This window comes from Rhineura floridana, chromosome 3 (genome assembly GCF_030035675.1).
Source record: "Rhineura floridana isolate rRhiFlo1 chromosome 3, rRhiFlo1.hap2, whole genome shotgun sequence".
NCBI classification, from domain to species: domain Eukaryota; kingdom Metazoa; phylum Chordata; class Lepidosauria; order Squamata; family Rhineuridae; genus Rhineura; species Rhineura floridana.
Window position 1 is genome coordinate 23824024 of NC_084482.1, and position 17594 is coordinate 23841617.

General features: G+C 43.0%; 1 protein-coding gene across 1 annotated transcript in view; it reads right to left on the bottom strand.

The window, feature by feature from the left end:
* Window positions 1-1621: 1621 nt before the first annotated feature.
* Window positions 1622-17594, bottom strand: part of SP7 (Sp7 transcription factor) — a 58721-nt gene continuing 42748 nt past the window's right edge. The window contains exon 2 of the mRNA XM_061615019.1: window positions 1622-5779. Within this exon, the coding sequence (XP_061471003.1) occupies window positions 4502-5746 (1245 nt within the window). The 5' untranslated portion in view covers window positions 5747-5779 and the 3' untranslated portion in view covers window positions 1622-4501. The remainder of the gene's footprint in view (window positions 5780-17594) is intronic.

Below are 17594 nucleotides of genomic sequence, written 5' to 3' on the forward strand. Positions count from 1 at the left end.
ATTGTGTTAAGCTTTTTTACTTCCCTTGCGGAATTGTCTTTTAGCTGGCTCTGGCTTTATATCTTCGTTCATATTCAGGCTTGGATTATATTATTCTTTTAATTGATGATGAGTAATAATGACCTTATAAATAATAATATCCTCTTGCCAGCAGCATTAACAACCTGAGTGATGCAACAGTGCTGCTTCACCAGCTCTGTTGATCACAATATTCTTGCTGCGATATATGGCGCAGCACCAATTTTTCAGCAGAAACTTGACCCCTGTTGATTGTGCCCTGGTAAACATCCCGGTAGATTACACATAATTTGTGTTATATAGGACAGCCTTTCAAAACCATTTGGAAACCCCAGCTGGTTCCAACGAAACCTTATGCGATTGTTAACTAGGGCAGGCCACGGAGAGCACATTGCACCTATTTCAAAAGACTTTTCCTGGGTCCCATTTAAGACCTAGTCCACACGAAGAATTGACAGGGTCATACTGTTTCTGAACTATACCACTTCAGACTGCAGCTGGGGGCACGAATGACCGAATACTACTCCATATTTAAAAACAAAAACAAATAATTCCTTGAACATAGGAAACTACATCAAGGGAAAGAGTTCTCACCTAGTTCAGATATGCTAGTTTTGTATATGAGATCCCCCCCTCTCCTCCACATGGAGATCACTCTCCAAGGAATTTGCTACCAACCTCTCTTTCCCCATATACACCTTTGCAAATTTTGATGTTGAACATTGTTGAGCTGCTGAGTACAAGGCAACTGACTCAAGCCAATGCTGCAGTGTGAGTATTCTTCAAATATTCTCCACATACTGTGTTTGGCATCCAATGATTTCAGTATTGCTATCTGGCAGATGATGTTTTACAATGCTATGTAGTATTTCATACCATAGATATTTGCTTTGAAATGGTATATTGCATGTATCATAATCAAGTGGGTTTAACACTTTGAAGGAACACTTTCCATATCAACATGTGTCAGTTAATCTCTCTGTATTGCACGGGATTATGGAGGCATGTTCAGGGGTGCACACTCAGATCACATGGGGAAGAATTGGAACTCACCCATTGTGATCTGACAGAGTATCGTAAGGGTGAGCTGACTTCAATAATGTGTGGTTGTCTTCTTCTTTAGAATCCTTGTGGTCCACTAACGTGCCAAATATGTAAAGCTAGAATGTGCTCTTAAGAAGCGCTTAAAGAGTTAATGCATATCTGATCTGTGTTAATGGATCCTGAGCCTTAAGTCTTCTTATGAACATAAATGCCTCACCTAATCCAGCATTCCTTGAAGAATCCTCAGCAACCAATAATCCTCTAGTGAATCTGTCTTGTGCATCTCTGTCCTAGAACACAACCAATATAGACTGTGGCTGTGCATTGCAGAGGAAGATCAGAGGTGGTGATTCTTTCCCCCATTTAATCTTGTATGTTTTAAAATTGATACATCATTTGATTTTTGAATGTTGTGTTGCAACTCTTCTAAGCTGTACCGGGGGCCTGTTATGTGACCAAAGGCAGCTTTTAAAAATAAATATAACTTCATACTTACCCCTATGACTGTGAGGTTGTTAGCAGCTATAAATGCCTGACCCATAAACAGCTACATTGCAAGCCGTATGAGTGCAATTTTATTTGAATTGTTGTGGTACAGCAGCACCAGATTGTGCTTTCCCCAAACATAAAAATGAAGTTCCTTTAAGCTCCCCCCAACATAGCTTATATTTTATTCTTAATTAAATTAAACACAAGCACATTCCAAACTGTTAAAAAAAAAAGAATTTTCATGTGAGTTGTGGTACTGAGCAGGCAAAATGTAGGGTGCTGGTTTTGTCCTTTTGATGCTGAAACAGTGTGACTCTTTTTACATAAATGCTGAACCATAGCTGGTGTTATTGCTTAATAACAGACACCCCCCACTCACCGCAGAACATTTAGGCATGCTTCTCTGTGTTGTGACATCATCACATTATATGTATCCTCTGGCAGTCAATGAATGATGTAGGAGGGAGCCAGCAGAAGCAAACACCCAACATAGTGTCACAATATGAAAAAATATGCCAAAATATTGCAAGAGAGAAGGGAAAAACGCAAAACAGGAATGCCATTTTCAGTGGCAGCCTCTTGTCAAGTGTGATGTGTAGCCCCTACATGCTGTGGCCCTGCCCTGGATATAGGAGCAGCAGGCAGATCAAAGGAAAATGGAAGGAGTTTAGTCATATAAGTCCACAGAAATGGATTTCTGGGATGCAAATATCAGGGCCAGCCCTATCATTAGGCAGAGTGAGGTTATTGCCTCAGGTGGCATATGTCAGGGGCAGCCTTCTGGCTACTCCTTGTGAGCCTGTCCATTGCACTCTGTTGGAGGTCAGCTGTGTATGCCACACAGCCAGTTCTACACCCCCCAAATTAGCCTGCTGCCCTTAGGTATGTGCACATATGGTGACTGGGTATAGTATATATTCACCTGCCAATCAAATCAGCTTCTGAACATGGAACAGGGGGCATCACCCTGTCCTTTGCAACAAATGTGTTAGGCAAGCCTTGCCCCAAACAATAGGGGCATGTGCCAGTGACTCCCCATCCACTGATGGTTAATCCTTTCCAAAAATATGAGCGCTTAGCAAATTGACAACCAGCCTCCATATTCCTAATAATATTAATAAGGGGTTTTCAAATCCTGATGGGTCATTAAAAACAGCACAGAACTTAAAATAAAAAGCATTTCAGATTATAAATACTCCATTTTTTTCACCATAGGAAGCAAAAATAAAAAAAGGAACAGAGCAAATTAAAGATCATGCTGCTTTGCACAGAGAAGGTCCCCCAATTAACAGAGAGACGACCCTGATTAGATAATAGATGCCTCATGTTATAGAGGCCTCTTGGAGAGCCTAGTTGCCTCCTTCCCTCTGTTAATTTGTCATCATAATTTAAGGCATAAATATACTTCTAGATTAAATACAAGGGGAGGAATATCCAAGGGTCTTGTAGCACCTTTGTGGGACAACTCGTGGCCCCTTCTTGATTCCTACAGAGTGGCTGGCTCTGGTTCCCCTCCAGCCCACTTTACCTCTATGCACGTAGCAAAGTAGATTAGAACTTCCATGTATTCCAGTCTCTCGACAGAATGACAGTCCCGCTCTTAACAGTATGGGGGCCATGTCCACCAATACGCTGAATATAACATCTGTCAACGCGGACAGCTTTCGTTTCCATGTTCTCGGCTTGGTATTTACATGCTAAACCAGAAGCGCAGCTGTAGCTGGCACCTGCAAAATGCAGAGGCCTTCTTTGGAGTGATTTAATCCCACTGCTCCGCCATTCAGGCTGCATGGCCCTTGCTGGTCTTGCATTGACAGGAGAGGGAGTGGTGCAGGATGGGGCTCGTTTTGTGTGTGTGAGCAATGGAGAGATTGCTGTGCAACTGGATGCCCACCCATCCCCTTTCAAAACTATCCTCTGAAGTAGCTGCTTGGCCTCCAACTGCCCAACGGTAACATGGTTCATTTTAAACTGAATGTGATTGTAATTGCAGAGCTCCCATTACCTGCACAAATGCATCAATCCCAAACTAATGGCTCCCAAGCATATATAAAAGGGCTTTATGTTTCTTCTTGATCCACCAGTCAGTCCTATTTCCTAGTAGCCCCACTGTCAATTGCCACGTCCAGGAGGTGACAGTGGTTCTGTACCTTTAAGAGCTTCCTAGTAGCTAGGGTTTCCCCAGCTGTAGCTTTTCTCATCAGTGCTGCAATGAACCTGAAAAGCCACCCCACCTTGCCATTCTTAAAGGTACAGGAGCCCCTTCAGAATCTGGCCCTGTAAGGTCTGTTTGCCATGTCCTCAGCTAGAGATCACATTTGCTTCTTTAAGAGATTTGGACCAGGGTCATGTTCTGTAGATGCAGGTTCTCCGGCCTAGTCTCAAAGCTGGTCCAAGCCTCTCACCCTCTTCTCTCCACCTGCGGCTGAGCAAAGCTGTACTGCTGCTCAATGGAAGAAGTTAGGGGCGGTGCTTAGAACTGAATGCTCAGTGGGTTACACTAGATGAAAGGCGATTCCTATACATACCCTGAGAAAAACCCACTTTATTCCTGCCCTGCCTGCTAGCTGGCTCACCCTGCATGCTCATGAACCTGTTGGCATGGTTTCAAATTTCTTGTCCATTCTCTTAAGAGATCATGCAGAGGCCAAGGCAGGGACATGCTTTGGTTGTAACAGTACAGAGAATGGCCGGAGACTTCACTTAAGATTTTAGCTCTGATATTTGTGTCTTTGGCCACAAAATCATGGACCTTTGTGGGGAGGGGGGAACAGGTCTCAGCTAAGTTCGCTTCAGGGGTTGGAGGGAAGTGACGTTTGACCCAAGGCTGGAGGAAACACCAACAGCTGCTGTAACTGTGCTTTCCCCCAGGAAATAAATTATTTTGCTTACAGGTGTTCAAAAAGGGGGGGGTGGCAAAAGAAAAAGTGGAGCAAACAACACCCCAGCCTTAGATTTCCAGCAGATTGCTCTGCTCTGGGCTGGTGGCATCTTTCTCATCTCCAGGTAGGCCATCCTGCAAGGCCGCACTGGGAGAACTGGCCACCGTGGCAGCCTCTTCCCGTTCTGCTTCACCCTCAGAGGGCTTGCCTACCCCCATCTCATTGTGGGTCTTCTGGTGCTTGCTGAGGTGGTCACTACGGGTGAAGCGCTTGTTGCAGAGTAAACAGGTGAACTTTTTCTCCCGGGTATGGGTGCGGACGTGGCGCTCCAGCTCATCCGAGCGGGTGAAACGCTTGCCACAGAACAGCCAGTTGCAGACAAAGGGGCGTTCCCCAGTGTGCCACCGCAGGTGGGCCTTCAGGTGTGAGGCTTTCCCATAGACCTTCCCACAGCCTGGGATGTGGCAGCTGTGGATGGGCTTCTTCCGCAGGCTGGCTGCTGAAGCCCCGAGCCGCTCCAGCTCTTGGCAATTGGGGCAGTCGCAGGTTGACCTGCCTGCTGTGTTCCCAAAGGAGCCACCTCTTCCGGACTTCAGCCCAATCCCACCTTCCATCAGGGAGTTGTTGGCCACTGGCTTGGGCTTGTACATCTCTTGGGGCAGCACATGTTGTCCTGAAGGGAGAAGGTGTGACGAGGAAGTGATGCCCACAGGAGGGTATGGAGCAGGGTTCAATGTAGTAAATTCAGAAGTATAACTGGGCAACTGAGGGCTGATGGGAGCCTGGCTAGGCATGGACTGCAAGGAGCTCTGGAGTCCATCTGACTGGGGCTGAGAGCTCAGCCAGTTGCTACTGGAGTGTACATCCCACCAGGAAGCTGTGGGGTTACTGGAGCTGGTGGAGATGCCCGGGTGGATGCCTGCTTTGTACCAGGAGCCATAAGGGTGTGCCATGTCCAAAGAAGTGTAGACACTGGGGAGGCAGTCAGGGGATGGGTGCCCCTTGGATACCAGCAGCGATGATGGATCTTGAGATGTGGGTGAGGCTGGGAAGGAATGGGAGAAGGGGCTGTAATCATTGCTGTAAGTGGTGGAAGCTTGAGGGCTTGCTGAAGGAGACATCAGTCCATTCCCATTGGGGAAGGTGGCCGTATAGGAATCTCCCATGCCGTCAGTGCTCCAGATTTTTTGAGCAAAAGGCTCCACACCCAGAAGATAAGGTTTCTTCCCCAAACTGTTCTTGGCTTTTCCAGGAGGGTGTGAATCCAAGGTTGGACTAGAACTTCCAAATTTACTGCAAGTGTCCATCAACATCCCCAGAGGGCTGGAGCCATAGTAAGCGTCTTCCTAGATGGGGGGGGTGAAGAGAGAAAAAGATGGAAAGCAAAAATATAATGGCAAAGGGAAATTAACATATAGTTTGGGATTACTGTGAATGGGGGGGGAGTATTGCAATGAAGATTCTCCTTACGGGGATCAACAGGTTACTTTCCCAAGACTTATTAATAATGTCCTACTGGGAGTTAAAGAACCCTCTCAGCCACCATCCCCACGTACATGCTGAGATGCATATTTCTACTGAGAATAACTATGCTCTCTGATAAGAAATAATAAAAAGTTCCAGCCAGCAGGAAGCTGTGGAGACTATCCTGAGAACACAGAGAACACAGCTTAAGAGCCTTTCTGTGGGATTAGTTTTGAGCATAATGAATGCGCATCAGCTAGCTACACATTGTCTTTATGTAGTCCCAATACTGTATCTCCTGTTGAGACTACACTTTAGTTATGGGGATATTGCATTTCTCCACTGATACATTATGCGTGGTACATTATGCATTATATGATAACACATATTGCATATTTTGTGACTTGGAAAATGTGATTCTCTCTTATCCCACACAGCACTTTTGATTGCAATGTAGTTGTGTGCACCAGAATTTGTTGCCTGACGCAGATCATCTCACTCTGCCTAACGGAAGGACCTGTCCTGGTTCAGAACAGATCTGCAATCCCTTTTTTCTGTCATTGCCATAACAGCAACATTCTTATTAAATGATCCGGTGACTTTTTCAATCATTGTGTGTAGTTGTTAAAGTTTATTAATAGTTCACAGACCTTCAATTTAAAAAACAGAACAAATACTAGATACCATAAAATTGGAGGGAAAGGAACACACACAAAACAAAAACACAAAAGCCCACAAAATTATCCTATTGAAGCGGAGACCTTATCTGCCAAATGAGAGTCCATCTCACATTGGATGCTATTCCAGCAACCCAGTTCTGTATGGAACACATAATCCTGGTTCACACATCACTTTGGGAAGCTTTAGCCCGCCAGATGTTGTTGAACTATAACTCTGGTCATCCCTGGCCATTGGCCAGGCTTGCTAGGGCTGATGGGAGTTGTGGTTTAGTAATATCTAGAGGGCCAAAGATTCCCCACACCTGCTTTAAGGTGAATGTGCAGCATGCTGGTCTACACTGCTAAAATCAGAGGCGTTTCACTTCACCCCTGCTCCTGCTGGACCTAACCCATGATTTGGTTTAACATTACGTCTGAACCTGGTCTTATGGTTTGTCTCTCCCAAACCAGGAGCGGTAAGCCTTAGCTGCAGCTCATGGCTTGTTTAGAGGGAAACAAACCATGGCCTATGTTCAGGCCTAATGCTAAGACAAACCATGGCTTAGCATGCACCCGTGCACCAGCAAGAGGAGCAGGGGAGGAGCAAAGTGCCTGCAACTTTAATAGAATGCCCTAGCACACTGTCAGTTCACCTTTAAGCCATTGTTTAGTTTAACAATGCCTCAAAGCTATGCATGAACAAGGCCACTTTGGAGTGATTCTGATACAATAGTCACCGGGAATGTTTTCCATGCCAGCACCATCAAAACTACATAATGGGGCTGCAACAGTATGGTGTCCTTGCACTAAGGATGGGATTTGCTGGCAGGTCCTGGTTTGAAAGCATTCCATCAACTTAAGAGGCTGGTAACAGTTTTAGTTCATTCTTTGTCCACTAGCAACTGCTTTTACCAATCAGTTTCTTTCCCCTCACAAAGAATATTGATATTAATATTGATTTTTAAAGGAAATATAAATAAAATAATTCTTAGTATCAATATTTTAGAGGATTTTTTTAAGTTTTCAAAAATAGCTGCAGAAAATTGCTACATAAAAATCTGATCTGCAACAATAAAGAATAAGTGATTAATGGAAAATTTGGTACCAAATCCAACTTCTCTTTGATTAAATTGGTCTCATTTTTTGGCACTTGGTGATATAACCTGTTATTCTGTCACTCACCCATCTCCTCTTTGAGCTAAGCTATAAGCTACATTCACCATAGGGATCAACCTTCCTGTGGCATGTTTTCCACTCACAGGGAAAATCATTACATAATAGTAAAGTTTCCCATCTCTGTTCCAAATCTTTGAGAGCTGCTTTCTGCATTACATTCTGCCCTCACCTCACCTTTGTCCTATCAGTTTAGATCAGCCTTTCCCAACTAGTGGGCCACCAGATGTTGTTGGACCACAACTCCCATCAGCCTCAGCCACATTGCCAATGGTCAGGAAAGATGGGAATTGTGATCCAACAACATCTGGTGGCCCACTAGTTGGGAAACGCTGGTTTATTTATTTATTTTATTTATTTTATTCGATTTATATACCGCCCACAGCCCGAAGGCTCTCAGGGCAGTGCACAACATAAGATAAAATACAGTAAAATCACAAAAACAATAGAGCGCAAATACCAACAAAGACAACCTAATATACATTAAAAGCTTAAAAATAGATTAAAATGCCTGGGAGAATAAAAAGGTTTTCACTTGGCGCCGAAAAGATAAAAGTGTAGGCGCCAGGCGAACCTCATCGGGGAGACTGTTCCATAATTCGGGGGCAGCCACTGAAAAGGCCCTAGATCTTGTTACGACCCTCCGAGCTTCTCTGTGAGTCGGAACTCGGAGGAGGGCCTTAGATGTTGAACGTAGTGAACGGGTAGGTTCATATCGGGAGAGGCGTTCCACTAGGTATTGTGGTCCCGCACCGTGTAAGGCTTTATAAGTCAAAACTAGCACTTTGAATTTAGCCCGGAAACAGATAGGTAGCCAGTGCAAACGAGCCAGAGCAGGTGTTATATGTGCAGACCGCCTAGTCCTCGTCAGCAGTCTAGCAGCTGCGTTTTGCACTAGCTGTAGTTTCCGAACTGTCTTCAAAGGCAGCCCCACATAGAGCACATTGCAGTAATCAAATCTAGAGGTTACCAGAGCATGCACAACTGAGGCGAGGTCGTCGCTTTCCAGATAGGGATGTAGCTGGGCTACCAATCGAAGGTGGTAGAATGCATTCCATGCCACCGAGGCCACCTGCGCCTCGAGAGACAGGAATGGATCGAAAAGAACCCCCAGACTACGAACCTGTTCCTTCAGGAGGAGTGTAACCCCATCTAGAACAGGTTGAACATCCACCATCTGGTCAGAGAAGGCACTCACCAACAGTGTCTCAGTCTTGTCAGGATTGAGCCTCAGTTTATTAGCTCTCATCCAGTCCATTATCGCGGCCAGGCAGCGGTTCAACACATTAACAGCCTCACCTGAAGAAGATGAAAAGGAGAAATAGAGTTGCGTGTCATCAGCATACTGGTGACAACGCACTCCAAAGCTCCTGATGACCGCACCCAGCGGCTTCATGTAGATGTTAAAAAGCATAGGGGACAAGACCGAACCCTGCGGGACTCCACAATGGAGAGTCCAGGGTATCGATCCATGCTCCCCAAGCCCTACCCTCTGGAGACGATCCGCCAAGTAGGAGCGGAGCCACCGCCAAGCGGTACCTCCAACTCCCAACTCCGCTAGTCTCTCCAGAAGGATACCATGGTCGATGGTATCGAAAGCAGCTGAGAGATCAAGGAGAATCAACAGAGTAACACTCCCTCTGTCCCTCTCCCGACATAGGTCATCATACAGGGCGACCAAGGCTGTTTCAGTGCCAAAACCGGGCCTAAAACCGGATTGAAACGGATCTAGATAATCGGTTTCATCCAAGAGCACCTGGAGCTGGTTGGCGACCACCCGTTCTAAAACCTTGCCCAGGTTTAGATGGTAAACCATATGGTCTGGAGTACCTATATGCTTCTTGATGTATAGTGCCTTGTCGTTACATAACTGTGGTAGTAAAAGATGGCCCTATTTAGGTTTACTGGAAAAATTCACATACTATACTATAGAAAAGGCCCCCGTTTCAGATCCAGGAACAAAATGTGAAAAGACCTGAAATTCAAGTAGCTTTGCATTTCATTCCGGCTGTTTCACAAATCTCACCTTGTGGCATCACAGCCAGAGGTGAAATTCAAACCCTGCTTCTAAAAGCCAGGAAAATTACCATTACAGTGACTTACGGCAATATATATATAGAAACAATCTCTTTGACCTCTGGAAAGAGAAGATGAGTCTGGGCAGATGCATGAATCTGATCTTTAAGAAATGTTGAATCGTAGGTCTGGAACGTCCCTACAAATTTAATTTCATTGACCCACACCCAAAACACATTAGCCCATTTCTAAACAAAAACCAGTTTCAACCTGTTGAACTATGATAGCTTCCAAATTGGGTGTAAGGTGTGAAGAAGGGATAGGAACATGTGGCCCTCCAGATGTTGTTGATCTCCACCATCAGTTCTAGCCAGCACAGGGAGTTGGGAGTTGTCCAGCAACATCTGGAGGGCCAAAGGTTCTATATCCCTTGGGAAAAGCAAGGGTGGTTTTATAGCTAAAGAAAACAAATTAAGACTGGTGGTGGGAGACATACTGAAGAAATAATGGATGGCATGGAGAGAGTGAACATAGAGAAATAATTCAGTCCCTCTGAAAACAGCAGGCATCAAAATCATGGGCTCTCCACTGAAATGAGTTTGCACGATGGATGACTGGGAACTACTTCTTCTGGCAATATATAACAAATTGATTGAGTTCATCACCACAGAATGGTATGGTTCCTACTGGCATAAGCCACTATAACTATAACTATAACTGCCACCTTTGTATTTGTATGTTGGCAGCTGATGAAGGCGGAAGCTGAAACGTTTTGTTAATATAATAAAAACCTCTGTTTGGTTAATCACAATTACGTTTATATATATATATATATATATAAGTTAATTGTGCCTACAGAGCAGCCTTCACAGCCTGGTGCCCTCCAGATGTTTTGTACTACAACTCCCATTAACCCTATTCATCAAGGCCAACCTGGATGGAGCTGATGGGAGTTGCAGTCCAAAACATCTGGAGGGCACTAGATTGGTGACAGATGCCAAAGAAGTATATGCCTATTAGTTCTTATAGCTGGAAATGGGATCTCCACATTCAGAGAAACTAGTAGCTGCTTACCAAATGGGAGAAACAAGATAAGGCAGGGATAGGGAACCTTTGTCACTCCACATGTTGTTGGACTCCAACTCCCATCAGCCCCACCAAGCATGACCAATGCTCAGGGATGATGGGAGCTATAGTCCAACAAACATCTGGAGGGACAAAGGTTCCATATCTTTGTGATAAGGCCATCTCCATCATGCATTGCTTATGCACTTCCCTGGGACACAGCTGGTCAGCACTGAAGATATATTGTTAAACTACAGGAGAGGGACCATAATTCAGTGATAAGAGCACATGCTTTGCACACAGAAGGTCTCAAGTGTATTTCCAGGTTTAATTCCTTTAACCCCAGGATTAAAAGATTGGGTAGCAGGTGATGAAAAAGAGTCTCTGCTTGGGATCCTGGAAATCCACTGCCAGTCAGAGTTGGCAATACTGGGCTAGATGGACAAAATCTGACCTGATATAAGGCAGCTTCCAATGGCACTTGGTCTAACCCAGTGGGGCAATTTTTATGGCAGGTGCCTGCAAGACAGGGAGTAACTGTAGAAGTATTTTGAAAACCATGAAATCTACAACAGCAACAAACATCATTTATTTAGACATTCTGTTAATTTGTCTTGCACCGTGAACCTTATCATCAAGCTAGTAGCTGCCACTGCAATGGCTTGTTAGCTAATAAATAAATAACGGTACAAAAGTAAATAGCTGAGTCTGATACAAAATCTCTCAATTTCAAAAGCTCCAGCTTTCAAGAGAACATCAAATGTTGAGAGAGAACACGCTTGGCATAACCTAACACTGGGCAGCTGTGTTTACTGCTCCCACAGTTTCCCTTGGGTGGCTTACAGAGCCGCAGGTATGTATTTCTACCTTCTCCATCATTAGCATAAGATCGAGGCCACTGGCTTTGGCCCAGAGCCTCTTTATCAGATGAAAGACATTTACAATTTTGTTTTCTAAAGGGAAGCTCTTTGCGCCTAGCAATACAACAGATACATGTTGATGAAATCCAGGGGGCCACGTCCTCTGTACATCAGTGGTTGCTCTTTTCAAGTATGGTATTTGGCAAGTGGTAGAGAAACCAGCAGACCCTCCGTAGCGCAGAGTGGTAAGCGGCAGTAACGCAGCCAAAGCTCTGCTCACAGGCTGAGTTCGATTCCAACGGAAGGAGGAAGTCGAATCTCCGGTAAAAGGGGTTGAAAGAAAGGCCAGGGAAGGAACTGGCAATCCCACCCCATATATATGGTCTGCCTAGTAAACGTCGCAAGACGTCACCCTAAGAGTCGGAAACAACTCACACTATAAGTGCAGGGACACCTTTACCTTTAGAGAAACCAGCATTCCAAGAAACTCAATTTTTATTTAGATTAGGAGTGCCACAGATATGTCTGATATAGAGGTTTGACTGATGATGATGATGTGCAGGATAATTACCAGTGAGCTTTACAGGCATCCCATCCACCCTTTACCAACATTCATTCATATCTCAGTCCCGTATGGGGAAGGCAGAACGCAAGAGAGAGAGAGAGGAACTCCTTGTGGCAGCTGCCACATGGTGCAAGGAAAACTGAATATGCTGGGAATGGCAAGGGAATCTGCAGGAGCGAGAGAGAACTGCTGAATGTGATTGGGCATGTGTGTGTATCATCTCTGAACAAGTGTGTCACCTTACAAACCAGGAACGGTGAGGATGATCAGATATAGCGTATAATAGGTGGTCTTGCTCAATTTGCATTGGCACAGAAAGAATTACTACTAGGAGAACAGAGAGGTGATTGAAAGACTGAGGAGCCAATGAAAAGAGCCCCTTTCACACATCATGCTGAACACATGCACATGGGGAGTGGGATCATGGGCCACCCCCTATCAGTGTCACTGCCTTCCAAATAAATCCGTTCTTGAGAAAAACAATCCTCCATATCAGTCACCAGCTTCTAAGATTTTGTGCTATCGTGAGCCTCTAAAGGAGGGCTACAGGACTTTTTTGGCTCAGCAGGCCAGATCCCTATCAAATTCTATCCTAGCGGGACAAATCTGACAGGTAGGTAGGGCCAGCCATCTTTTAAATCACCAGACATCACAGTATAAGAGGAGCTCTGTAGGGTGCTTTAAAGCATCTGAGGTTTCAGTTTTACTGCCCATCAGCTGACAGGCGGTACAGCTGAAGCTTATTTTCTGCAGGCATCAGCTGTGCAAGTGAGTTCCCTGCAGGGAACTTGCTAGCACAGTTGATCCAGCAGGCTTTGGCTGTACCGCCCATCTGCTGACATCACACCTGATGTCACATGTGACATCAGGTTATAGGCAGGTGGGCATGGTTTGGAGCAAATGGCCTTGCAGGCCAAGTGTGGCATTCTAGCTGGAGGTTTCTAATGCCTAGGCTAACTTCAACCAATACCAATCTCCCCTAATAAAGATCTACTTACAGTTTTATTAGCTTTTTATAATTATTACAGTTTTTCAAAAAGGAGGCTGGGGTTCTCATTACATTAGCACTCCAAACAAAGAAACAAAGCATGGCATAGCATATGCTTTGTGTGCAGAAGGTCCCAGGTTCAATCATGGTATCTGCATTTTAAAAAAATCAGGTAGCACATGATAGAAAAAAACACTGGGGAGCCACAGCCAGCCATAGTAGTCAATACTGGGCTAGACTGACAAAAAATTGACTTGGTATAAGGCAGCTTCCTATATGAACTTTCACTGCCATCATTCTGCTTTCTGCACATGTCCTCATGTCTTCTTTCTCTCTTCCCTATAGTGTCAACTTCATCTATCCCGACATGTTCAAAAGTGCAGGCATGTGCATTACTCATTTTCTCATTATGTCTTTCCCACTCGACCACACAAACTTCTTTTTTTAAAAAAAACACCAAATTGTTTAGGACATGTTGTAAATGAACACCAGGGCTGCCAATACAGGTAAGAAATGGTACATTTCTACTGGACCCAGGGCCAGCCCCAGACTCTGAGCTTTCATATTTTTAAAAAAGTAAATTTTTAAGTGCTCTGGAATAAAAGTTATACACCAAAATGTGAGCTCCCTCCCTCATTTCTGTGAAATGAGCTGCTCCAGTCTCCATCCTTTCAGGCTTTTAGCTAATAAGTGATGTCAGAGCTGTGATTGACAAGGGATTACTTGAACACCAGGCAATAGCTAGAAACTCTTGCAAGTGCTGAAAAGAGCTTCCTTTTCCTGCTTGTCTCTGCATATTGGTTAATGTGGTGTGTGGGAGTTGGGTACTCTTATAGCTTTCAGCAGCAGCCTGCCCACTTTTCTCTGTGTACATCTAGCACGAGTTTCAGAAGATCAAACAAGCACACACAACACAGCAGGATCTCGGTAGGCATGCATAGTAAGCAATCTCAGTGATGATTATATTAAATGTATACATGCAGGGGTTTTTTTTAATTGTTTGCAAAAAATAGCATATTGTACAGTTTATCTATCAAATAGTTTTTGAACAGAAATAAAACAGTGCATATGCAATTTATGATACCATTACAATGTGTTATAATTTTCTAAATATAAGGAGTCATACAAGTTTAAATTTTGCTGGGCTGCTGAACAGGGTAGTTTATTTGTCTAATTCACAGCCTTTTTTGAAAGCCTTCCCAACATCCTATAGCCACTTTTCTTGGAGTAAAGCTGCAATCCTAATCTCACATATCTGGAAGTAAACCCCACTGAATTCAATATGTTTTCTTTTTTTTTTTACAATAATTTTTATTCAAATTTTCATAAAACAAACAAAACAAAATCATAAAACATTCAAAGACAAAAAACAAAACAAAAATGATTAAACAAAAAAATAAAATGTTGACTTCCCATTTGCCACAGATCAAATCAGTTATAGGTCTACAATATATAACAATCCTGTCTCTTAAATTATATTATAAAATCACTTTCCTCCAGTAGTTATCTTAATTAATCATCAAATCTCATAAACATTACTTTATTCTTTCCACAAAAAGTCAAAGAGAGGTTTCAATTCTTTAAGAAATATATCTATCAATTTTTCTCCAAATAAACATGTCGATTAATCCATCTCGTTAATAATAATAATAATCTTATTGTCATAACCATAGTCCAAATAAACATATCGATTAATCCATCTCATCAAAATCTGTTAGGTCCAATAATTTCAATAGCCATTATTCCATTATCCATATTAATTCCATCTTCCATCTTCAATAGTCCTGTTAAGTCCAGTAATTTCAGTGTCCAATCTTCCATTATCAGTATTCCATAATAATCTTGCTGTCATAGCCATAGTCATATAATAAGAGTCTGATGGGAATTTCCTCTATCCCAAATATTTTCTTGCCATCAATTCTGAATAAGTTGCTGAAATATTGTTGTAAAGTCATATCTCTGTTCTTCTTTTTTACAGAATGCACTGGCTCATCTCTTGAGAGTTTTTCCATTGTCACATGGCTGCAGTTAATTCCATAGATTTTCTCTATATCAAGCTCCATCACATCATTCCAGTCCAGAAGATTATCCAAGCCATTGATAACTTTATCTCTAATATCTTCATTAATTTCTTCAGAGATAACGTTAAATTCCAAACAGTAGATTTTATTTCTAATATCCATAAACTCCAGATCTTTTTCCAATTCCACATTTGTTCCAATCTCCAGGGCTTGTATCTTCCCTTTATTTTTTCTTTTCTCATCTCTGATCTCATTCTCCTCTCTCACAGGATCCCCTATTTCTTTAAGCTCCTGGGTCATTTTGCTCAGTTCCATTTTCAGCTCCTTACTGCCCTGTCGCAGGGTTTGTTTCGTTATCTCAATCTCATCCATTATTTTCTGAAACATAATTACTTCCAGATTCTCAGCCACTTTCTTGATTTCCATTTTTAAAACCACGAAAACAAAACAAAACAAAAATAAAGAACCACTTCTTATTTCAGCAACAATTGGGTTAATATTCCAGGCTTGATGACATCACAGTATAAACAGAGCAGCCTGCCTTATCTCTCTATGTTCAAGAATACAAAACAAATTTAGTTCCCAGCATCAAAACAGTTAGTGGCGTCGTGAAGAAGCAGATTCGTCAAAATAAAATAGACCAAAAAGAGAATAGTCCCAGACAATATAATGTTCCTCGGAATAGAAATCCCTCTTCTGTTTATATCTTTAGAATGCACTTCCAGGACAGCTTTTTGCAATAGAAACAGAGATAAGCTGTTAATTTCGTGAATAACAGAGAAGAGTTATAGCTCACCCAGAAGTTCTTTAAAGCTGATTCATTTGACAAATCTCTTTTTGCTGCAACAATTTAAACCAAGTAAAAAAAATAATAGAAAGAAGGGTGCTTGCCTGTTAGTCCGTTTTCTCTTTGAAGAAAAGATAAACGTATCGTATTAATCAGATAGAGCTTGTTCGGAAGTCCGTCCGGCATTGCTGGCTGGACCTTTTCTCATAAATTAATGAAATCCAGTCCTCCCAACAAAAACAGGCTTTTGAGGTTGATCTCTACGTTTCTCCCTGCCCGGGAGAAATTTCATCAGTCAAAAAAAAAATGTTCTGACTGATTTATATCTGAATAAGCTTCTTCTGCGGCGGGAGCCCGTCTCAAAAGCAGGCACAAGCGAAGTCACCCTTCCTGGAAGTCCGAATTCAATATGTTTTCATAGAATCATAGAATAGTAGATTTGGAAGGGGCCTATAAGGCGATCAAGTCCAACCCCCTGCTCAATGCAGGAATCCAAATCAAAGCATTCCTGACATATGGCTGTCCAGCTGCCTCTTGAATGCCTCCAGTGTCAGAGAGCCCACCACCTCTTTAGGTAATTGGCTCCATTGTCGTATGGCTCTAACAGTTAGGAAGTTTTTCCTGATGTTCAGTTGAAATCTGGCTTCCTGCAACTTGAGCCCATTATTCCATGTCCTGCACTCTGGGATGATCGAGAAGAGATCCCAGCCCTCCTCTGTGTGGCAATCTTTCACTTACTTGAAGAGTGCTATCATATCTCCCCTCAGTCTTCTCTTCTCCAGACTAAACGTGCCCAGTTCTTTCAGTCTCTCCTCATAGGGCTTTGTTTCCAGTCCCATAATCATCCTTGTTGCCCTCCTCTGAACCTGTTCCAGTTTGTCTGCATCCTTCTTGAAGTGCGGAGTCCAGAACTGGACGCAGTACTCAAGATGAGGCCTAACCAGTGCTGAATAGAAGGGAACTAATACTTCATGCGATTTGGAAACTATACTTCTGTTAATGCAGCCTAATATAGCATTTGCCTTTTCTGCAGCCACATCGCACTGTTGGCTCATATTCAGCTTGTGATCAAGTTTTATTTTTGAGTAGACTCAAATTGTGCTGTAAATCAATGGGACTTTTGAGTAGACAAAGATAGCATAGGATTGTGTTGTTGATCCCCCTTCTCCCCTGCCCCCAATCCTCTTATTAAGGCAATTAAGCAATGCTAACAAAGGTGTCACTGGTATTATTTGGCAGGAAACTAATACTGATGTTCTGCAATGAGTTTTGAGAATAAATTGTAATATGGGGTGTACTGTATATATTTTTATATCGTGTGTGTGGGTGTCTTTCCAACAACCCTGTGAGGTAGGTGAGGCTGAGAGTTAGTTGGTTCAGTTAAGCTGCACAAGTTTTTTTAGCTGCTCCTATTTCTTAATTTTATTTTAATGTGTAAATATTATTTAACAATTATGTTTATGGTTTTTGAACTATTTATAACTATTGTAAAATGTTTTCTGGCAGCAAGAACTCTGAAAGGCAGGATGAAAATCTGTTAAATAAATACATCTTTAATCAAGA